At 47.1% G+C, this 23,286-nt stretch overlaps 1 protein-coding gene across 1 annotated transcript in view; it reads left to right on the plus strand.

Moving 5' to 3' along the window:
- The first annotated feature begins 907 nt into the window (after positions 1–907).
- KMT2A (lysine methyltransferase 2A) overlaps positions 908–23,286 on the plus strand; it is a 42,031-nt gene continuing 19,652 nt past the window's right edge. Inside the window, 14 exon segments of the mRNA XM_032133663.1 lie at positions 908–1,261; positions 9,407–9,476; positions 10,518–13,183; positions 14,462–14,639; positions 14,996–15,230; positions 16,224–16,288; positions 16,820–17,191; positions 17,808–17,881; positions 18,481–18,609; positions 19,466–19,579; positions 20,728–20,874; positions 21,129–21,224; positions 22,020–22,140; positions 22,902–23,015. Coding sequence (XP_031989554.1) covers positions 923–1,261; positions 9,407–9,476; positions 10,518–13,183; positions 14,462–14,639; positions 14,996–15,230; positions 16,224–16,288; positions 16,820–17,191; positions 17,808–17,881; positions 18,481–18,609; positions 19,466–19,579; positions 20,728–20,874; positions 21,129–21,224; positions 22,020–22,140; positions 22,902–23,015 — 4,720 coding nt within the window. The 5' untranslated portion in view covers positions 908–922.

A 23,286-nucleotide genomic window follows, 5' to 3' on the forward strand; every position in this document is an offset into this window, starting at 1 on the left:
CCTCCCCTCCCCGCCCCTCGCTCCTTCCCTGCCCTCAGCTGATGAACTTCGGAAGAAAATGGGTATTTTATGTCCCCAAGCAGATGGATTTACATCTTATCCGTGTGTTTGCAGTGCTGTTCTCAGAGAATACGGCGGGCACTTGTTGGATGTTAACCCTGTTCTTGCTGTGCTGTGCACGACGGGGTTGCCAGCCCGGTGCTTTCGCCGTCACCTCCCTCCCCGGGGTGGCACCCAGCGGGACGCGGCACCGGCGGGGCGGGCCGCAGGTAGGACACGGCCGGGGCCGGGAGGGTAGGGCGGAGCCGCCCGCCCTCGGTGCCACAGCTCGGGGCCGCGGTCCCCCCCGCACGGAGCGGCTCGTCCCGGGCCGGGCATCGCAGGGTCTCGGCGGCGCGAGGTCCTCGCGGGGGCTGCGGGCTCTGCCATGCCGGACCCGGGGCCGCGCCCCGCGCCCCGCATACGACCCAGCGCTATGCAGGGGGTCGGCAGCGCCGCCTATGCAGTATGCGCGGTCCCGGGCGCCGGCGGCTCGTTCTCCCGCTCGGCATCGCCGTCAGGGTTATGCGGGTTGCTTGCGGCTCGATTATACGTCAGGCAGGTTCCGGGGCTGGCTCGCGAGGAGCCCCGCGCCTGTATAGCACTGCGAGCTATGAGGGGCCGCGGCGGCCCGAAGCTGCGCTATCCAGGACGGGAGGCTCCACTAGGGCTCGGGCCTGGGGCCCTGCATATCGCTCAGCGTTATGCCGGGCTAGCACTGATCGAGCATGGCTTATTCATGTGTCCGGGCAGGGGGATGGCGGAACCCCACAACCTGCATGATACCCGCTGTTATGCAGCGCCTCCGCGGGCCGGCAAAGCGCTATGCAGGGCGCGGGGCGCGGCCCGGCCCCGCTCTCTGGCTCGTCGCCTCTCAGTAAAGATGGCGCACAGCGGTCGGTGGCGCTTCCCCGCCCGGCCCGGCAGCGGCGGCTGGGGCCGCCGGGGCCCGGGGGGGTCCCGCCTACGGGTGCCGGCCGTGCACAGCCTGCGGCCCGCCGAACCTGCGGCGGCGCCGGCGACGGCGGGCGAGGGCGAGCGCGGCGGCCCGTGCTCCGGCGGGGCGGCGGGAAGCGGCGGAGGCGGGGCAGCGCCGGGCCCCGGCGGCCCCGCGGCCGCGGCCGGTCCCGGCTTCGACGCGGCGCTCCAGGTCTCGGCCACTATCGGCATCAACTTGCGGCGGTTCCGCGCGGCCTGCGGTACCGAGGCGGGCAGCGGAGAGGTGAGAGGGGCAGCGGGGCGGGGGCGGGGGGGCGCGGCGGGCGGGCGGGTCCCGGGCGCAGCATCCCCGACGCCCCGGCGGCGGCGGCCCGAGCACACCCGGGCGCACCCACCCACCCCTGGCCGCACAGTCCGCCCGTCGCCGGGCACACCTCCCGCGCCCCGCACAAAGGGCGCGCCCAGCGGGAGGGGGGGGGTGTGGGGGGGTGGTGGGAGTCGGCGGGCGGGACCCGGTGCCGGTCCTGGTCCGGCCGCCCTCGCGGTCCCTCCCCGCGCACGCGACTTGCCGCCGGTGCGTCCTCCCTGCCGCCGCCTCCATTATCCGCCTCCCGCCGCTCCCGCGCCCGCGGCGGGGCGGGATGCGGTGCGCACAACCCGGCGCCGGGAGCGAGGTAGGATGGATGGGGCCGAGGGGCTCCCGGTGCGCCCCGGTGCCGAGGATGCTCGGTGGGGTGACGCGTCCTTCCCCGGGCGCGGGGGCTCGAGGGGGCTGGGCTGCGGGCCCGGCGGTGGGTGCCGCGCACCGGCCCTCCTCCTTCTCCTCCTCCTCTTCCTCCTCCTCCTCCTCTTCCTCCCTTTCGCTGCTGTGGATGCCCAGGCGGAGCTTGGGGCGGCGGGCCCGGTGCGAGGCCGTTCGCCGGCACTCGGAGCGCTGGCTCTCCTTTTCTTTTGGTTTTTTTGGGGGGTTTTGTGGTTTTTTTGTTGGTTTTTTTGTTTGGTTGGTTGGTTTTGGGGTTTTTTTTTTGTTGTTGTTTTTTTAGTTGCTCTTCTTCCTGCCTTCATTTTTTTTTTTTTTTAAGCCTTTCTAAGGCAGCCGGAGTGGGAGTGCGACAACAACCCACCTATTGACAGAACAGGGAAGACATGATGGGGGTGTGTTACTACGAGCTGCAGCGTTCCTTTCCCCCAGTTGTTTTGCATCACTCGTTAGCAGCATCCTTGCGCCAGCAAGAGAATTCCCCAGGTCCTTTGTACCAGGAGGGCTTTATTGATTTTTGAAGGCCAGTTCTGTCTCGTCTTCTCCAGGCAGGTTGTCAGCTGTAGGGTAGGTGGATGTATCTTTGTATTTTGCTTATATGAAGAGCAGTTGTTTTCTTTTCCCATTGCTGGCTGTAGCAAAGTTTATTAAAATGCACGTGAAAATACAGTTTTCCTGTGTTTTTCTGACCCGGTTTTGGCATTTTCTATTGGATGCCTTGAAGTGGAGCTCTTCACTCATGGCTGAGCTGGAGGAATTCCTTGCCTGCAGAGTGGCAGCTCCTGTGGGCCACGGTGCTGGAGGAATGGGGCTGTGTTTGCACACACAGAGCTGAGCATGGGGACACTCCTTCCATCACCTGTGCAGACTTTGGGGCGTGAGTCGCACTGCTCTCATTAACGCCATCATCTCAGGGGCTGCACTTTGGGGTACTTCTCTTTTTTGCTGTTTGCAGTAGACATGGCTTGATGGAATTCATGGAGTCCTCTGGGAAGCAGTTAATACCTCACCAGTGCTAGTTCAGGGACAGAAATGACTGAGATCTGGCTAACCAAGCTGACCACAGAGTTAACAATCCAGGAGGTTTTTCATGTGGGGGGAGGCAAGTTGCTTTGTTTCTTTTTCTTTCTTTCTTTTTTTTTTTTTTTCTAAGATGACATTGGGCTGTGGTTTGTTGTTTAATTCTAGTTGTCTTAAAATATATTTCTGCATCTCAAAAAAGGCCTAAAACATCTTTGAGATATCTTTTTGAGTTTGGCCTTTAGGGTATTTTTGCTTTAAAATAAAATAGCTGGAATGCATTCCAGGTGTGGCAGCTTGATTAACACAGGGTCTCCTGGATTTTAAGAATTCTACTTATTACATCACTTTTCTGTTTAGCTGCTAAACACTTCTCTCTAATAACATTGCATACAGTAGAAAGTAATGAAAAATGTTGATTTGTGGCTTGGTGTTCGTAGGTTGAGTTTTACCTGACCCCTCATGAGCCAGGCAGGGGCAGACCCCAGGTGTTTTCCCTCACTCTGCATTTGCAGCATGCCAGTGCTCTTCAGCGTACTCAGAGAGGATCCCCACAAACATTCAGATTGAGTTAACTCACCCAGTTGGTTCCTTTCCTTTGGTGATGCGTAAGAAACAAAACACTTTTGCATCAAAGGACATAGTTCTCTTAGCTGGTGACTTGTGCTCTCGTCGTAGTCCTAGTGAAGATTACAGTCACCAGAGGCTGCTTTTCTGTCCTGCAGTACAAGTTCTCTGTGAGTTGGGGGTGAGGGTGTGAAAAGAGCTCTGGCAGATGTAGGAAGTCAGCACATGGGTGCTGCCTGTGGTCTCTCCAGAGGAGAGGATGGCTGTGTGCAGTGCAGCAATGGTGCAGTTTCTGCTGCCCATGTGGCAGCTGCTCTGGGGGAGGTGTTCTTCTAGAAGGGGGCTTCCAGGAGACCCCTTCATATTAGGGCTCACCATGTCCTCTCAGTAACTGCCTAGTGCTCTTGCTGTTCTTTTCCACAAGGTTGAGGGTCCTTCCTGAACCAAGCCAGTTACAGTCTTCAACCGAGTTGGCATTCCTCATCAGGAATAAGCTCTGAGCAGTTGCTTTGAGGTCAGGAGCCAGTGGGAATCAGAGGAAGAAGCTGTGTTACCTTTTTATGTACAACTTCTGCTCTGCATGCTTATTTTTTTTCTACTTCGTTCTTGTGTGTGCTTGTGTGTGTAGGTACCTGTTGAAATTGGGTATTACCACCCAAGTTAGATGCAGGAGAAATGTTGTCTACAACAAGTATTAGACTCAGTCTTTCCTGTGTCTTCTTGGCAGTTTTGTAGTACATAGCAGGATGCATTTCTCATTTAAAAGGTACCTGAATTCTGGGGTGTCAGGGCATCCTCCTCAGATTCAGGTCACTTTGTACAAGCCCTTGTCTTCTGCTGCAGCTCAATGTTGCACTGAGTTATCTCGAAACCAGCTCACATTAAAGGAGGCACGTTCTGATACTTGATTTTAACACCGCAAGAGTTGCTGGGGGGACTTTTCGCACAGTGAAGCTGTAACTGGTTGAACAGTAGTGTTTGTACTGTGTGCTGACCTTTCAGCTTGGTGTGAGTGGCACTGTAGGAATAAGAAAAATTTGGTTGCGTTTTCTTGATTCATTATGTCAATATTTGGTATAAAAGAAGCCTAGACGTACTTGTTAAATATCTGCTCTGCCTGTCAGTTTAGAGCTCCATGTCCATCTCTGAAGTGGGATTGAGGCTTTGGGACATAAAAGTTGAGAGTGTGCTGGATGCATGCTGACAGTTACCTCCATAAGTCTGTATTGGCTGAAAGTTGCAGAAGCTCGAGTTTGGCAGTAGGATGTGGTGGTGATGGTGGTGTCCCTGGTAGCACTGCTGTAATTATATGTGGGGTGTAATGTTTTATGACATGAATGTTGGAGCTGTGGATGTTCACCAGTGGCTGGCATGTTGGAAATGGTACTAGATACATATCCTGGGGACAAGGAGTAGCTTCCATACTGCCACCAGGGTCATGCCTGAGCTGGAAGTACAGATAATTTCTTCTGTTTGTCTCAAAATTTCCTCTCCTAGTGCTAGGTTGAATGGTCGCTGTCAAAATGCTTGAGTGTTTAATGTGTGAGTTGGAGGTGTAGAGCCTTTCCTGTCATGGGTAAGGTGGTCACTGCACGTGAACAGGGAGGGGACTGCTGCAGGTATTGATATCTAACAAGAGGCACGTGGTGAGGATGATGCAGATCATGGCCCAAGAGACGGAGGCTCCTTCATGCACTTTCCCTTCCTGAAGAATTGGGTGCTGCTTTGTCAGATGTGTGAAAATAAAAGTATGTTTTAACCATCTTGGTGATGTTTCCGTTTCTGTTGTTTGGTCAGCTTTCTGCAGTGCTCCAAACCCTCAGAGGAGTGGTTTTGGGAAGTTTGTTAGGAGTTTGGGAAGCTGTTTTCAAATGAAAGGTGGTGTGGCTCGTCCCACTGGCACCAGCAGTGGGCAGGTAAGGCAACTTCAGAGCAGCAGCAGTGCACTGATGAGTTTGTTCCAGGGGCTTTTGGACATTGTGCTCCCTTCATCTGGAAAGCTCCTGGGACAGACTTGCAACAGTGCTTGACCAATCACTTCTGTATTAGCATCAGAGTGCTGACCTGCAGGTTTCACAGCACCATGTTGGAGGAGACAAGGGAAGAGAATGGGTAACTCCTTAAGTCAGTGGTTCATCACTTCTCAAGAATACCACAAAATTCCTAGAGTGGGGTTAGCTGTTCCCCCCAGGCTGAGCTACAGAGCATAGTTTGACTTTAGTACTGTTTCTTTAGGAAATATATGTTTAGGAGTGAAAGATGGGTTGACCACCACAAAAGACTTTTTTTATGCATCCATACAGCAGCTCTAGAGCTTTTTTCTCACCATCTGCAAGCTGGATCTTTCTAGGTAGTGGTTTGACTGACTGTCTTCCCTGGAAGTGGTATTATTGAAAGCTCGTTGTGGCCAGAATGAGAGTGTCTTGGGTGTTCTCATAAGCATTCCTCTGTATTCAGATTGGAAAGCATAAATCAGAATTTCTCATCCAGGTTGGGACCGGGACTCTGGCAAAACAGATCTGTGTGCTCAGTAACACAGTTGTAACAGACCCACCCTGAGCCTCAGCCCCATAAAGAGCAACATATTCTTTCTAATTCTAAAAAAACTGGACTCTGGAGGCTGCAGCCCTAATCACCATTGTATTGCCATGGGTGATGCCTGAGGGTATGGCTGTAGTGGTGTAGTTTGGGGGTTGTCATGTGGAGGTGACCAGGTCAGGAGCTGTTCTGTGCTCTCAGGATGTTCTCTGTAGGTCGGTGCTGCTCTGAGGTGAAGCCCCAGCAAAGTCTGTGCGTCGCTCCTGCTCAGAGCTTTCGTTGAATTAAACAATGAAGGGATGAATGTCCCCTCATCTGAGTTGGTGCATAACGGTCACCCCAAGTGCTCAGCTGTTTATTATTGAAGTTGCATCACAAGTAATGGCTTGGGAAGCATCTCCCTGAACTCCCAGCGGGCTCCGCTCGTCTCCCAACACCCAATGTTTGTCTTGGGGTTACTAACTGCCAACCTCCAAGGGTGTTTACTCTGCTGAAAGCAGAGGAGTCTGGTAGATATTGTGCTGCAGTCACTAAGTAGGCATCTGAATGAGCTTCTAAAAATAGCTTATCCCTTTCCAAGAAAATGAGGTGGTGTCTAACTGGGACCAAGCCCAAGATGGGGAGTGGGAAGTACAGCACTGGTCAGGTGACTCTATTGTAAAATAAAATTTTTCAGGTGCTGATTGGAGCAGCTGCATTGCTGGTTTAGTGCTGGTGACAGTCCCATGCAACTGTACAGATCCATAGTGGTATGGTTTATACTGTTACTCCTCGGACAGAGATCAGAACATCAGTTAGTGTCTGCAGGATAGTTTCTCCTTTGAAGGTGGATTTTCCTCTGAGATCTTTAATTGGAAAGTGTTTGAAAAGTAATACTGCTCAAGAGCATTGTGATAAATATTTGCTTGCAACTTCTCTGTTCTTTGGTAGCTGGGTTACTTCAGGAAAAGTCCTCCTTCATCTGTGCACAACTCTGAGGTTGAACCCGGTTGGGATAGTGTAACGTTTGAGTGGGAGATGTACATGGAAGCTGTGTAGCCCACAGAGAGATCATCCCATGCTTACTTGGTTAGTCTTCATGTCTGGCACGAGGCAAGCCTTCCCTCATCCTTTAATTTATAATCCTGAGTGGCCTTTTTTGCATTGCATTATTCTTTTCCAGGTAAATGAGGCCACGTTCAAAATCTTTACGGTTTTTAATCACTCTCCATCTGTCATGTTTATAGTCATTTCTGAAAAACTGGAAGGAGGCTGTTCTGCCTAGTTTGCCTCAAAGCTGCATTTTGGCATGTGATGGCCAACTGGATGGTTTAGCCTGGCACATGCTTAGTGGTACTTAGTGGCTTTCTTGATCTTCTCTGACAGGTCACAGGGTTGCCTTCTCAGGTAGTGACAGCAACCGTTTTGAGGTCACCAATACACTCAGGAATGTCACCGAACAAGCAAACACAAGTGACATATTGGTCATACTACTTGTGGTTGTAAATGAAGCAAAAGTGACCGTTTTGTGGAAGGAGCCTTTTTGCTGTAGACACTTCTGGTGACTGCTTGGTAAGAAATGGAAAAAATTATCATTCCCAGGCTATTGGGCCAAAACCAGAATTAATGTATCCCACTGGAAAAGTAAGATAACAGAGCTCAGTTTGAAAATAATGCAAGTTCTAATAGTGGATTATGGCAGGTGATTGTCAAGAATATGGCGAGTACCGGTTTAGTAGTCAGAGATAAAATAATAATGACTGTAGGACCCAGAATAACAAAATGAAGAAAAGATCTGTAGCAGCCACAGGAACTTGGAGGCCAGTGCGAGTCAGGAAATTGCACAGGGTGAGCAGCTGATCCTGTAGTGTTTCTAAACCTGACTGTTCTTAGGTACTTGTTGTTTCTCTGTGCCTTCTCTGGGTTTCAGCCCACACCTGTCTCTGCTGACAGCCTCTCCCCCTGTCAGGGCTGGGGACCCCTTCCCTGCCCACGCCCACAAAGGCAGTGCTGCTCCGCACAGCAGTGTTTACATCCTGCTGTAGCCCACGTGCTCTGGAGCAGCAGGCAGGCGTGACGGGCCGTGTATCCGCAGTGCTGGGAGCGGGCAGCTGGGCACTCCCACAGCTGCTCTTGCTCTGGTTGCAGTGCTGCAGGACTGAACTTTGGAAGCAGTAGCTTCTCCCTTTCTGGGAATGGCCTTCAGGGGTTCTGTGTGATGCAAGGTGCCTCAGGCAGAAGCAATGTCTTGTGGCATCATTTTATTTCTTTTATGCTGCTTTATCATTGCTTTTTCTGGTTTTCATGTCATCTTTGCTGCAAGTGCAAAGAGCAGATAGGGAGCAGGGATGGGAGGAGGGACAGGGCCACCCCGTGCTCCAGCAGGTGTATGTGCTGGTGATGGCTTACAGCGATTAACTGCAGCCCAAGGGGGTACATGATGTATTTAACTGGCCAGAGCATTATCTGCATTGAGAACCTGGATGTCCACCTGGTCAGAGCATACCGTGTTTGAATTGTTTACACTGGGACTCATCAGACACAAACCAGGCAGAAAATTTTGAGAAATACTTTGGTCTAAAGCCTTGCTGCTTTTCATCACATCGTGACTCTCCTGTAGACGCAGGTGTGGGTCTGCCAGACTGCAGTGTCAGTAGCCGAGATGCTCTTCCTGATCTTCCCTGTAAGTAGATGAAGTAGGAATTCCGTGTAAAAAAGATGAGGCAGAACACAAAGAAATGGTGTTATTTCTTTGTGCAGCTCACCTTGTCCTTTCACAGTCTTGTCCCTTTTCACTTGCAGGATACTGTTCTTGCAGTGCCTGCCCTTCTCAAAGCTTAGTGGCCACATTACACAGTGCTTTGAAAAAGAGAGCAACAAGTGGCATCTCTGTTTCCAAAGTTCATAGGAAAGTTAAGACTGGCCAACATAAATACTTGAGGTGAAAATGGATTAGGAAAGGTGGAATGACATATAAACAAAAAGATGTCACCACACATTTGGGTGGCCCATGAACTGGATTGATGCTTACAGACTCCCTGACACACCTGCCTCAGTGGGGACAGCGAGCCTTTAACCTCATGCCTCTTTCAGAGGGAGGAGCTTCCCAGCAGGTCAGGTTTTCATCAGTGAATTAAAAAGAGAGGATTTGCATAAGTTTGCAGGAAGTTGGGCTATATTTGTACTAGAATAATACGCACAGAAACATTTCTTTTGCTGGAATGTGTCTTTAGGGTGGTTTGAATAATAGCTTACAGGAGGAAAGCTTTGTTGTTTGATACGAGCAGCAGATTTTATGCATTAAGGGTTTGTTTCTGTATATATTTGTCCTTTGTTTTCCCGTAACTCTCTTTGGTTGTTCCATAGCTGTAAACTGTAGTTGCTGTATATGTGTATATGAAAGTTTTATTTCCTTTTTAGCAATTGTTTGTTAGAAGAAAAAATGCCAGTATCTTTTTGGGGGAAGGAAAATCCTCTAGAATCCTTTTGTGCTTCAATCACAGTGGAGTTCATTTCAACATTAATATCCACGTCCTCAAACTTCCATCCTCTTTCTCATTGCAGGATGAACAGTTTTTAGGTTTTGGTTCAGATGAAGAAGTCAAAGTACGAAGTCCCACCAGGTCCCCCACAGGTAAGTTCAAGTTGCAGGATTGGGTGTTGACTTTCTGTTTTCTTTTGTGATAGTTTTGCTGTGCCTCCCCTGTTTATTCCACCAAATCTCATCCACCATAAAAGCCACACCAGTCTTTAGATTCAGTGCAGTTAGTTTTGGATTCTCTGTGTCTAATCTGTAAAGGAACAGGGAAACTTTGAGTAAAAGAGTTATACCGATAAACCAGTATTTGAAACCTCATGTCAGTGTTCTGGAGAGGCAGCTATTTAACAGTAACGGTCTGAAACTGGTTTGGCTATTTCAGTATCTTTCAGTAGACTCCTTGTTGCCTTATTGTCAATAAATGCTCTCACCAGAGCACTCTGCTCTGCCACCATAATCATCTGCTCAGCTTGGCCTCAACAGCAAACTGTGGTGGAGCGCCTTGCTAGCACAAGGGCAGATCCAGAACTGAAATAGCTGGGCTTGGTGAGGGTGCAGTGAAATGCATTGATCAAGGTGAGTAATCAAGTCTTGTGCTTGACAGCTCCAAGTCAATGCCAAGTATTAACTGTGCTTCGAAACTAAAACCAGTGTTTTGCAAATTGTCTTGTATCAGCCTCCTGTTGGTCTTGCTCTCTTGACCTCTCCCTTAGCAGTGCAGATGGATGGCACTTGAAAAGAAGGATTTTTTTCCTTTCAACCAGCTGTGCTCTGTTTAAAAAAAAAATTAATGTGTTTAAAAGGTGGCATGTGCCCTTGAGAATTATTCCCAACATGAGGTTGGTACTGGGCTTGTGCCATTGCATATGTAGTTGTTGGGAAAAGACAAACTTGCATTTTTAAACAAGTTATCTGTGTGGTATTTTATGTGGGAAGAGAGGTTTGTTGGGAAGTACACTACATGTACTCTATACATGTAGTGATAAAACTGTTTTTATTTGTTGATTATCTGAAGCATTTTGGCAACGTATGGGCAGCATGACTGATACTGAGTATATACTTGTGTGACCTGGGTAGTGCTTATCCCACACTTGGAGAAATTTAATATGTTCCCTGCATTCTCTACTTCCCTCTCAGTTAAATCTAGTCCACGGAAACCTCGTGGGAGGCCCCGGAGCAGTTCTGACCGAAGTTCAGCTGTACTGTCAGACTCTTCGTCAGTGTGTTCCCCTTCAAGCAAATCTGAAACCACATCCATGGAGAAAGTTAAGAAGAAGGAGTCAAAGAGTGGGGAAAAAAGACGAGGAAGACCTCCAACACTTACAAGTGTGAAGTTCAAATTGTCACAGGAGAAGGACACATCGGACACTCAGAAGGGCAGCAAAGAAGAAAAAGAGAGTCTGAAAAAAATCAAGAGATCACCATCCACTACATTTCAGCAAGCAACTAAAATCAAGAAATTAAGAACTAGTAAGCTTTCCCCACTGAAATCTAAATTTAAGCCTGGGGCAAAACTTCAGATTGGGAGGAAGAGTGTTCAGATTGTGCGCAGGAGAGGCAGGCCACCGTCCTCTGAACGTTTAAAGACTTCCTCAACTTTAGTCATAAACTCACAGCTGGAGAAGCCCCAGAGGATTCGCAAAGAAAAGGATGGCACACCACCTCTCACAAAGGAAGAGAAGGCTGCTATCAGACAGAGTCCACGCAGGATTAAACCCGTTAGGATTATACCTTCCACCAAGAGGACGGATGCTGCGATTGCTAAGCAACTCTTGCAGAGGGCTAAAAAGGGAGCACAAAAAAAGATTGAGAAAGAAGCAGCCAAACTGCAGGGCAGGAAGGGGAGAACCCAGCTCAAAAATATTCGACAGTTCATCATGCCAGTTGTGAGTGCGATCTCTTCACGGATTATCAAAACACCCAAACGGTTTATTGAGGATGAAGACTACGATCCTCCTATTAAAATATCCAGACTAGAATCCACACCAAACAGCAGGTTTAGCGCTACATCTTGTGGCTCCAGTGAAAAGTCCAGCGCTGCTTCTCAGCATTCGTCTCAGATGTCTTCAGATTCCTCACGGTCCAGCAGCCCCAGCGTGGATACATCTACAGACTCCCAGGCTTCTGAGGAGATGCAGATGCTTTCTGAGGAGCGAAGCAATACTCCAGAAGTTCACACTCCCCTGCCTGTTTCTCAGTCCCCTGAAAATGATAACGGTGATAGGAGAAACAGAAGGTTTTCGATAACAGAAAGAAGTTTTGGCCAGAGGACTGCAAAAAAGCTGTCAGCCTTACCAAGCGTGCCGCAGCAGCAGTCCTCCTCCTCTCCTCCTCCCCCTTTGCTCACTCCCCCGCCACCGCTGCAGCCTGCTTCAAGCATCTCAGACCATACCCCTTGGCTTATGCCTCCAACCATACCGTTAGCCTCACCCTTTCTCCCTGCTTCTGCTGCGCCAATGCAAGAGAAGCGAAAGTCGATTCTGCGAGAGCCAACATTTAGGTGGACCTCCCTGAAACATTCCAGGTCAGAGCCACAGTACTTCTCATCAGCAAAGTATGCCAAAGAGGGTCTTATTCGCAAACCGATATTTGATAACTTCAGACCCCCGCCGCTGACACCGGAGGACGTTGGCTTTGCATCTGGCTTCTCAACACCAGGTGCGACAGCTCCCACTCGTCTCTTTTCACTGCACTCTGGAGCCAGGTTTGATATGCACAAGAGGAGTCCTCTGCTGCGAGCACCACGATTCACGCCAAGTGAGGCCCACTCCCGGATCTTCGAGTCTGTAACCTTGCCCTCATCAGTCGGTCGCGCCACTACAGGGACCTCTGCCACAGGCACGTCCTCTCGGAGACGGAAGAGGAAAGCGTTCAGCCCCATCCGATCAGAACCCAGATCTCCTTCGCACTCCATGAGGACGAGGAGCGGAAGGCTTAGTACCTCTGACCTGACAACTCTCACCCCACAGTCTTCTGTCTCTTCCTCATTAACTAGTATTTCAGTTAGTTCTCTTGCCGCTAGTGCCTTAAATTCAACTTTTACTTTTCCCTCCCATTCCCTATCACAGTCTGGGGAATCAGCAGAAAGAAGCCAGAGACCAAGGAAGCAGACAAGCACTCCAGCAGAGCCTTTCTCATCTGGTAGCCCTACTCCTCTCTTCCCCTGGTTCACATCAAGTCCCCAGACAGAGAGAGGCAAAAACAAGGACAGGGCAGCAGAAGAACTCTCCAAAGATAAAGATGCTGACAAAGGCCTGGAGAAGGACAAGAACAGAGAGAAAGACAGAGAGAGAGAAAAGGAGAACAAACGGGAGTCAAGGAAAGAGAAAAGGAGAAAAGGGTCAGAAATACAGAGTAGCGCTGCTTTGTTTCCTGTAGGTAAAATGCCCAAAGAAAAAGCCAGTGAAGATGCTGCAGCATCATCGTCTGCCAAAAAAACTGCCGGGCGGAAGAAGTCTACAGCAGTAGATCCCGTGACAGACATTTCCACTGCTGCTCTGGTAGATATGGCAGCTGTCAAAACCAAAACATCCAAGAAAGGTAGAGGGGGGCTGGACAAATCAGACCTGGACCTCAGCCCCACCGTGCCATCTTTGGAGAAGGAAAAAGCTCTGCGTCTTTCTGCTCCTTCATCAAGCACTGTTAAACATTCTGCTTCCTCCATCAGTTCAATGTTGGCTCAAGCAGACAAACTGCCAATGACTGACAAGAGGGTAGCCAGTCTTCTGAAAAAGGCAAAAGCCCAGCTGTACAAGATTGAGAAGAGCAAGTCCCTCAAACAAGCAGATCAGCCAAAAGCACAGGTATTCCTTTTCCCAAGTTGGGTTTTTTGCTAGAGTGCATCTTACTTTGAACTTGTCCTGAAAGTCACAAGTAGCTTTTGTATACTGAGCGTGAAGAATTAATGTGCCAAGCTAAGCAGCTGTTAGTGCAACAGATGGCAAACGACGCGAAAATAAGGAGTCCTGGGCAGAAGCTGAGGGGAAGAGGGAGCTGCTGTGTAGTCAGCTCAGAGGGGAGCTGCATGCATTTTGGAGACCAGTACAGCATAGCTGCTTATTGGGTTTCTCTGAATAAATCTAAGCAAAGCAATTATCTAGAGCAGTACTTGCTCTGAAAAGTGTGGTTCCAGCAAAATGCAGTGTCTGTCTTGGCCTCGATGTTTCTCGGGGACCCTCCTCGAGTGTAAAGCTGGCTTCTGAAGAGAAAGTTGTTCCTTGATCTTTCTCTCTGTTTTTTAACTTTATGCAGTGATCTCTGACTTATGGAAGGGAGGAAAATCCACTGTAATTTTGCATGTGATTTGGGGAACTGTTTCCTACCACTTTCCTCTTTTCCCTCTTCCCCACCCCAAAACCACCCTTTTCTGCAGTCCTCTTTACCTGCCAGAAAGGGAGGTGAGATACGTTTTCAGGGAACACTTTTTATTTAAATTTTTGCTTTTTGTAGCGGCGCTAGTGTTGAAAATCACTAGTACATACTTCAAATAGAGAAGCATTCAGCGGTTTGTCTCTGAAATGAAGACGCCCATGCATCTGTATGACTGGCCTGGTATAGCAGAATCCCAGATTCTCACAGTTGCTTGTTTGGGACAGTTCTTTCAGTGGGAGAGATTCCAGAATCTTAGGAAAACATGGAAAATTGCACTAAAATGCTCCATTTGTTTAGCACCTCAGTAAACCCAACCTCCTCATCTGAAACATCAGCAGGTGCAAAGCTCTCAGCCTCATCTACTACTGGCTTCTGCTGGATCAGTCAGCACCAGGTGCTGCTTCAGTTCCAGTGGACTCTTGATTTTTTTATGTCGGTGTCTTGATAACATGGCTTCATGAGCAAGTTGGCTTTCCTGTAGTGGATAGAGACTTACCTTGTAGTTCTAATTGAGTCAAACCTTTTGTTCTCTTGCATTTATCCTTTCTTGGATAACTGAGGCTCAGAAGGCAGAGTCTTTGTTTTTATCTTGATTCTTACAAAATGCAAGCTAAGATATAATCTGCTTAGAAGTTTCCATTACATGTTTCTCAGCCTCATTTTGGTAACTTTCTTCGGAATACTGTCTGCTCTCATGTTCTGAAATCTAGGGGCAAGAGAGTGATTCATCAGAAACGTCAGTCCGAGGACCACGAATAAAACATGTGTGCAGGAGAGCAGCTGTTGCACTGGGCCGCAAGCGAGCAGTGTTTCCTGATGACATGCCCACTCTGAGTGCCTTACCGTGGGAAGAGCGGGAGAAGATACTGTCTTCCATGGGGAATGATGGTGAGTTAGGATTTCTAGTTTTCATCTGTGGGTCCATACAGAGTCAGCTTTTATTGACTGCTTAAAATGAGGACTTCAAGTGATTAACAAGGGAAAGTATGTTAAAGATCTCTGGGCTCTCTGTTACAGTGCCACTCAAACAGGGTTAATCCTTTAAGCTATTAGGAACTGTGTTAAATACGTGTGTTCTGCACCAAACCTGTGTCCTGCTGAGGGGCGTGTGCACACGTGTATACACAGAATCACATGCATCCGTGTGGCTCTGCAGATGAACTTAGGCTTCATGGGCTAAATTAGACACTCGTGAAACATTCTTTGACATCAGCAAATTCACATTAGAAATATTCTTTTGGTAGATAAGTCATCGATAGCTGGCTCAGAAGAGGCTGAACCTCTTGCTCCACCTATCAAGCCCATTAAGCCGGTTACCAGAAACAAGGCACAGCAAGAACCTCCGGTGAAGAAGGGCCGGCGCTCCAGGCGCTGCGGGCAGTGTTCGGGCTGTCAGGTTCCAGAGGACTGTGGTGTCTGCACTAACTGTCTAGACAAACCCAAGTTTGGTGGGCGCAATATAAAGAAGCAGTGCTGCAAGTAAGTGTGTCTGGGAGACTGTTGAGCTAATCCGTGCTCGGAGTGGGATACGTGTACTCACACACTGGGCCAGGAACAGCAGATTTGCCCTGTGTCATGGGCTTGGACTGAGCTTGACCTGGGCTGAAGCTGGATCAAAGCAAGGGACTGTAAACAGTTTGAGACTCTAAACCACAATTCAGAGCTCTTTCTCTGGAGTTCACTTCTGGTTTATTCTCCTCAGTTTGATGAAAGTGGCAGAGTATTGAGAATTGTTCGGTGTGGGATCTGTGGCTTTTGTTAGGCAGTACAGGATTTTGCAAGGAAGGCAATGTGCACGTAAATATTTCTCTTATTTTCCCAAACTGCATTCATGAAGAGCTTGTGTTTTCAAGCTGGTGTTTATTTAGCTTATATACACTTTGTATATCAAAGGTGTCTCTGGATATCATTAAGAAATGCCATTCTTCCTTGATTTCTTCTGTCATTTTTTATACAGATCACTTAGACTGAACCTTTTTGTTTTTTATATTGCTGTATTAAATTGATTTTACCAGACTAGATAATCTATCTGAAAAGGCAGCAGCTAAAGTGGTACCAGTAGATTGTTGTGGTATAAGAGCTATTTATAAAGACTTGCTGTGAGAATTGCTGTGTGAGAACACTCTGCAGACTAGAAGGAGTCTTGCTCTCAGCAGCTTTGCCCGGGCTTTCTGCTGGATTTCAGAGTCACGAGCCCTGCTGCAGGAATGGAGGAGGAAACAAATCCTGGCCCAATCTACAGAAGACAGTATATGCCAAGCATAAGACAAATAGGGAATAAAGTTGAATCAGGTTAGCAAAAGACTTGGTCCCCTAATCCAGTCTCACTCCAAGAGTATTCAGTTTTGTCTGAACAAAAGTAGTGTGTGTATTGGTAATGTTATTTTCAGTTTTTGATGTTGAGTATTTACGGACTGCCCTCTTAATGTCTGCATCTTTGTTCTGATTTCATGACATGTTCTTTCTTTTTAGAATGAGGAAATGTCAGAATCTACAGTGGATGCCTTCAAAAGCTTATCTCCAGAAGCAAGCTAAAGGTAGGCTGAAAGATTTGCCTTGCATATAGCACAAGACAGAAGTTTTAGTTTCGTAGGTTTTGCTCTCTGTGCTGTTGTTGTGGCTACACTGAGCTTATAAAGGTTATTCTGCAGGGTGCCAACCTGCCTGCACTGTTGGTGGCAGGTGCAAGGGGCAGGAGAGATGTGAGTACTGACAGACATTGTACACCCCAGTGTCTCTCACTGGACTGGACTGGTGCTGACTGGACTGGTTCGCTTCCTTCCTTTTGCTTCCTTTTCCTTCCTCGCAAAGTCTGCTCTCAGCTCTGAATCTGTGTTATTGCAGGAGGGTGTTGCTTATTGCTGTTGCAAAATAGGGGCCCAAGGTGTGAGAGAATATGGATTGAAGTATAAGCCAAGTTTATTTTTTGAGTACAGTTTTTTCTTTTGTATGACAGAATGACAAAGTTCTGAATCAAAGTGTCTGTATCCTGGTTTTAAAAGAGCAGCAAATCATTTGAAGTCACACCATTTTGTCTGTGTTGCTTTATCTGTGCTTCTTTTTCTTAGCTGCAAAAAAGAAAGAGAAGAAATCCAAGACAAATGAGAAGAAAGAAAGCCATTCTGGAAAAAACCAGTTGGACTCTGGACAGAAACAAACTCCTCAGGCTGTTGTACCAAGAGAAGACAATTCTGGGAAGAAGAGCAGTGAGCCTGCCCGTAAGCCTGTTGAGGAAAAGCATGAGGATGGGAATTCCTCCGTTTCTGTGTCAGAGCCCAAACAGGTCCCTGCATCTGGTACCAGAAAGACTGGCAAGCAGATGTGTCAGCCAGTCCAGCTCTCTCCTTCTCAGCCACCAAGCTCAGGACCTTTGAAAAAAGAAGCACCTAAACTTAGCACTTCTGAGCCCAAGAAAAAGCAGACTCCCCAACCAGAAATAGGTAAATGGGACTATTTATCCTCGATATGTTTGAGTCCTGTTAAGTAACAATACTGCTAAAAGCTCGTGCATTTTAAATCTGATGAATGCTTTATGGTGTGTTAAAATTTCAGCAGATTATTTTGAAAATTTTGCTTAGAACTATCTTCCTTTTTATTGAGCCACAGTGTATGTTAGGGCAAGGAGAAAGATGGCTATCCTGGTTGGGACTCTGAGTCTTATAGTTGTGCCAGTCTTGAAGAGTGTTTTCAGTATTGTTAAGTCTGTCAACTTCCCATTCTGAATGTGAAACCAGGAGGATGTAATCTTTTACTGCAAAAGTATAGTCCACTATTGTATGTAGTGCAGAGCAGCGTGAACAGTCACCAGCCAGGTCGCTCTGGGATTTCTGTGGCTTTGTACCCACAGTGCTCCAGATTGTGAGCAGAGCAAACTCTTCTTGTAGTCTTGCCTCAAAGAGACTGCTCATAGCTGGGGAGGTGCAGCCACAGAAGAAGGTGGAAAAATTCTAGTCTAAAACTCATCGCACATTACCCAGCTGATTTTTTTTCCCTTTTCTTCTCTACAGGTGGCTGTTAGTTACTTGAAATACTCATAATTTTTCCCCCCCTTCCTAGGCACAGAACAAAGCAAACAGAAAAAAATTGCTCCCCGTCCAACTTTCCCTGTGAAACAGAAACCAAAAGAAAAGGTGAATACTGTTTTTTATACAGTCAGTAAAATTTCAAGCACCTGGAACTTCTGTCTAGAAAGTAGAACTGTATTGCTTAACTCTTGGCAGGTTTTTTTATTTGGTTCTTAAACATGTTAGATTTCCCTTGTATGGGGCAGTATGTGGACAGCAAAAAACGTGGCCTATGCCTAAGATTCAGTTCAGATGTTATTTTGTAGATTTGTGTGTTGGAGGGTGGAGGCTAGCTTTTCCATAAAATATGCAACTGCCTTTGTCTCAGAAATAGCTCGATCGTGGAAAAAAACTATTGTCTTGTGTAAACCTGAGGGAGAAGTGAGTAGAGCCTGTTTATACCCAGAGTTGCCCCACTGCAGCAAAACACCAGCCCATGCTCTGATGAGAGAACAGTGTGATGGTAGAGCACATGGAATTAGGACTGTAATTGCATATGGAATGCTCTTAGGGAATGGTTTGTGGAATGGTCACTTCCCTGCAGCTTTGTAACACTTGTTAATTTTGTGCTGCTTTGGGGGTTTGTGAATTATTACTGGATATAAATGCTGGTTAAGTTGTAACGTCCAGAGTCGGGATTAATGCAGGCTCCTTTGCTTGACCAGGAAAAGCCCCCTCCTCTAAGCAAGCCAGAGAGCAGCACACTGAACTTGCTCAGCACTCTGACTAATGGCAGCAGTTCCAAGCAAAAGCCACCTACAGATGGAGTCCACAGAATCCGAGTGGATTTCAAGGTAGAGGACAACATGTTTTAAGTATTTGAATCTCCCTTGGCTCTAGACACTGGAACCAGAGTCCTCTGAAAGTGCTGGCAGTAATTGCTGAGTTTGTGTGTCTGGTACCTTTCAGAGGGAACTGCAAAATAGGAGCCTCATGACAAGTCACTTGGTTGATTCTTAAAAGCTTGTTATGCCTTTTTTTTCTTATAATTAGAGTACTGGATGAAGAGACACTTAAAGCTTTAAAACCTTAACTGTCAATGTGTGAGGATGAGCAAGAATTTGAGGTTTATGAAGAATTATTCCATTAAGATGGAACTTTAAAACCTTACCACAACTTGAGCCAACAAGATTTGGGGAAAATGTTAGTAACTTGTAATTCACAACGTTTGGGGTATATCTGGGGTTTTAAAATGATAAATCATGTACATTTTTGAACAACAGTGTTGAAATAATAATAAAAATTAATATTTTCCTAATAATTTTTCAGTCCATCTATAAGTGTTGATACTGGAGATCATAGTGAGATCTCATAAGTGTTTATACAAATATGGAGCTTTAATAAAGTATAATTCTTTTGAAATTTCACTTTTAGTAATACTCGTGCAATTGTGAAAAGCATTGTCCTGTTCCTTAGGTTTGCTTTCCCTAGAAGGAAGGCTCTAGCATGCCACTGAGCGCTCTCGGCAGGAACAGCGCCGAGGTGTGACTCTCCCAGAATACACTGTAAAGTAGACTGAGGTAGACGTTCAAATTATTTCAGTTTGAGACATCTTAATCACAGGCCCAGAACCAAGCAGTCGCGTGAGCAATTTGTGCTGATGTTGTATTGCCTTGTTCTGCATGGTGATGTGTCCTTTTGTACTTTCAGGAGGACTGTGAAGTGGAGAATGTTTGGGAGATGGGTGGGTTAGGCATCGTCACCTCGGTACCTATTACTCCCAGGGTGGTGTGTTTTCTCTGTGCCAGCAGTGGACATGTGGAGGTAAAGCATTGTATTCTGCTGTTGATGACTTAATTGCAGCACTGTATTGTTACAAAAATAAATAAATAAAAATTATAATTACCTTAATCCAGAAGAAATTAAAATAATACCTGTAAATCTGTCCTTGCTAGAATTTGTCCCAAGATACTAACGGGCAAGGTATTTAAAATCAGTTTGGAAACTTCAAGGGTGCTTTTTTTGGAGGCGTATGAGTTGTGAAGAACAGCATATTTGAGAGCACCCATGTCTCTAAATTTGGGAACTCACATCTGGTGTAAAGCAGGAGCTTTGCTCTCTTTTAACCTGAAATAAGAAGGACTGCCCAATGGTGCTAAAGGGTTTTAGGCAGCATTGACTTTTCCAGGTGCGTCTGTATCTGCCGAGAGCTGCAAACTGTTACAGAAACATGACTGGAAAGGTTCTGGCGCTGCCTAAGGAGCTGGATTGAGATGTGTTAAATGCATTTCCAGGTGTAGATAGGTGCCTTCTCAGCATCTCCAGACCAGCTGACCTGGGAAAGTGGTGCTAGTGCTCTAGGAGGGCCTGGGTTCTGATGATTGGGCAGGGGAAAAGGGGGTTAAGTTCTGGATGTGGACATCAGTGCACTTGAGGTCCATGAAGGCCCTGTGGGGCATGGAGCCATCCCCTTCTTAGTCAGGGGCCCCCAGGGGACAAATGATTCCCACGTTCCCTGTGAGCCTACGGTGTCTGTGCCCTGAGGATGATTGTTTTTCTGATACGACCAGCCTTGGACAGAATACAGAGAAATTAGAAGAGCTTTGTAATGGCAAAGTGGACTGAACGGAGGGAGAGACTCTCTTTGCTCTGCATGTCCCTACTTCACGCACCAAGTGTGTCTTCTGGTGCAGTTGGCTTGTAATACAGGGAGGAAGTGAGGGAGGGAGATCCTGAAGAACCCTATAGGCCTTTGTCAATGCTCAAAGCACTTAGTTAACAGGTACCAGACTCCCAGTGGGCGTGAGGTGTCCAGTCGGTGTTTAGGTTACCTGAAATACACAGTTTCCCTCCTAAAATCTTGTCCTGTCAGTTGTAAAGCAGAATTCAAAATAGTTCGGAGCACAAGGGGGCTGGTTTGGGAACATGGAGCAGCTTCTGCTTTGCTAAAACCTGCCTCTCCCCCCTTGCAGTTTGTATATTGCCAGGTCTGCTGTGAGCCCTTCCACAAATTCTGCCTGGAGGAGAGCGAGCGGCCCCAGGAAGACCAGCTGGAGAACTGGTGCTGCCGTCGCTGCAAGTTCTGCCACGTCTGTGGGAGACAGCACCAGGCCACCAAGGTACCCCAAAACCACTGGGAGACTGAGCAGCACCCCCACTGCTCCCAGGGCTCCTCTCGCTCCGGAGGGCGGCCAGCAAGCGTGTGCCAGGAGCAGAGTCTCTGTGCGCTGGGGAGGAGGCCTCTTGAGTTGCTCCATTGCAGCTTCTTTCTCATGACCTGAGTGGGGGGATCCAATCAAAAATGGCAAAGTCCAGAATTTTGCATCCCTTTGCAGGGTGTCTGTACTAATGCTTTTTTTCCTTATTCTTGTAGCAGTTGCTGGAGTGTAACAAGTGCCGAAACAGCTATCACCCTGAGTGCCTGGGCCCAAACTACCCAACAAAACCCACCAAGAAAAAGAAAGTTTGGGTGAGGGATTTTAATTTCTTTTTTGGGTAATTCATTTGTTGACTGATGGTAATGCCATGGAGCAGAGCTCTGCAGGTGATTTCCTCTGATGCAGTTCCTCATCTCTTCAAGGCAAGGTGCCTATTGCATCAGAAAGTACATTTGGAAATAGATGGTGAGGTGGTTGGTTGATGTTTGAAGAAAGCAGAATTTTTAAAGAGATTACCCCTTTTTTCAGTTGTAGTAAGTCATAAGATCATAGTGAGTTTTTTGATCATAGTCTCATAACATGGAAGAAGGTCTTTAAAATGGAAGCATTTACCTTGTTAACAAACCCATTGATACTGGTATTGAGAGACAATTCGGATTAATGTGCTAATTTGTGTCTTTCAGGCTTTTGTTCTAAACAAGCGCCTGTAGTGTATTTGCTTCTAAGACTTCGTATGTGTTTCCTTCTACAATATACAGAGTTTAAAAACTGTTAAAATAGGACTTTATGTTTTAGATCAGAAGAACTGCCACAACTACGTGTGTTTTATGTGAGGGAAAGGTGATATTTTCTTCACTGCAAATATGAAGGACAAAAAAACTATACTGTGATTTGGTGTCATGTTTTTTCTTGTTGCATTATCACCATCTTACCATAAAGGAAATGAGCTCGGTTCTTTTCAGTGAAAGTTTCAGCATTTAAAACTCCTTGTTCTGTTGGGTAACATCTCTGCACTTATGAAATAATAAAACTTATGAAATGTGTTGAAAGCACAGAAACTGCTGGATAAAAGCAAGTAATTCTTGCCAAATGAATTCATTTTCCAGATATGTACCAAGTGTGTTCGCTGCAAGAGCTGTGGATCAACAACACCAGGCAAAGGGTGGGATGCACAGTGGTCTCATGACTTCTCCCTGTGTCATGATTGTGCCAAACTCTTTGCTAAAGGTACATAAAGTTGTGATTCTTTACAGCAGGAGCTTCCTCAGGTGCTTGGTTTTGAATCAGCCAGTGTGAGTGGGCAGAGGGCCAGCGTGGCACCTGAGCTTGGCACGGTCCAGCCAGCAGTGCAGGCTGGTTATGGTCGAGCCTGAAAGCACACGTAATAGTTCAAAGCCAGGATCTTAGGTTGTGCAGTGGCTCACCGAAGTCACCACTGCTTTAAGTTTGGGGCTTTCAGCATGTAAACACTCTGCCATATAAAGGAATTATTGCACACTTGTTGCCCCAGAGTTTCAAGTAGCAGTTGAGGTGAGGAAAAGACATTTTAAAATACTTTTGACTTAAAAGCAATTTAAAAGCAAAATTTCTATTGTAAAGTGGTTGTTCCTTGTGTTAGTTGCTGTACACGATGCCTTTGTACCTCAGAGGGCATTCTGGGGAAAAATCTTGAAACAGAAAGTTTCTAATGTTCCACCTAATTTCTTGCCTATGTGTCATCTTTGTCCTTTCATTTTGCTCTTGAATATAGTATTTTGTTAGTCTCGCTGTGCCCAAAAAATGGCTGCCCAGCCATGGAATTCTTAAATAGTTGTTGGCCTTCCAAAGTTATTTTTTGTAGCCTCATAATAGTAGAGGGGACTGTGCTGGCAGTTTACTGGGAGGGGTGTTCAGAGCTGCTTTCTTTTTAAGTAACCAGTGACTAACCACACAGCCTTTAAGGTGTGTTTGGCACCCAAACTTCTGATAAGATCCCATTTTGTTTGCAGGAAATTTTTGTCCTCTCTGTGACAAATGCTACGATGATGATGACTACGAGAGCAAGATGATGCAGTGTGGGAAATGTGACCGCTGGGTCCACTCCAAATGTGAAAACCTTTCTGGTAAGAAAAACCTCATCTTCTCAGTACTGAAAAACATGGGGCAGTGATTAGACCAAAGCAATCAAGTCTTGGACCTTTCTACTAGAGTGTTACTTTAACATGCTCACCTGTTGTGACCTACCTGAAAAATACCTGTAGAGTGACAACAGGTAAACCAGTGCTAATACCAATGACATCCTGAAAGCACAGGACTTTCCTCAAAGGCATTGTCCCTCAATTAGCTGTACAAGGGGCTTTTGTTACGTGAAAAGTGTTTCAGTTAGGCAGGAAG

The sequence above is a fragment of the Corvus moneduloides genome, chromosome 25 (genome assembly GCF_009650955.1).
Source record: "Corvus moneduloides isolate bCorMon1 chromosome 25, bCorMon1.pri, whole genome shotgun sequence".
NCBI classification, from domain to species: Eukaryota; Metazoa; Chordata; class Aves; order Passeriformes; family Corvidae; genus Corvus; species Corvus moneduloides.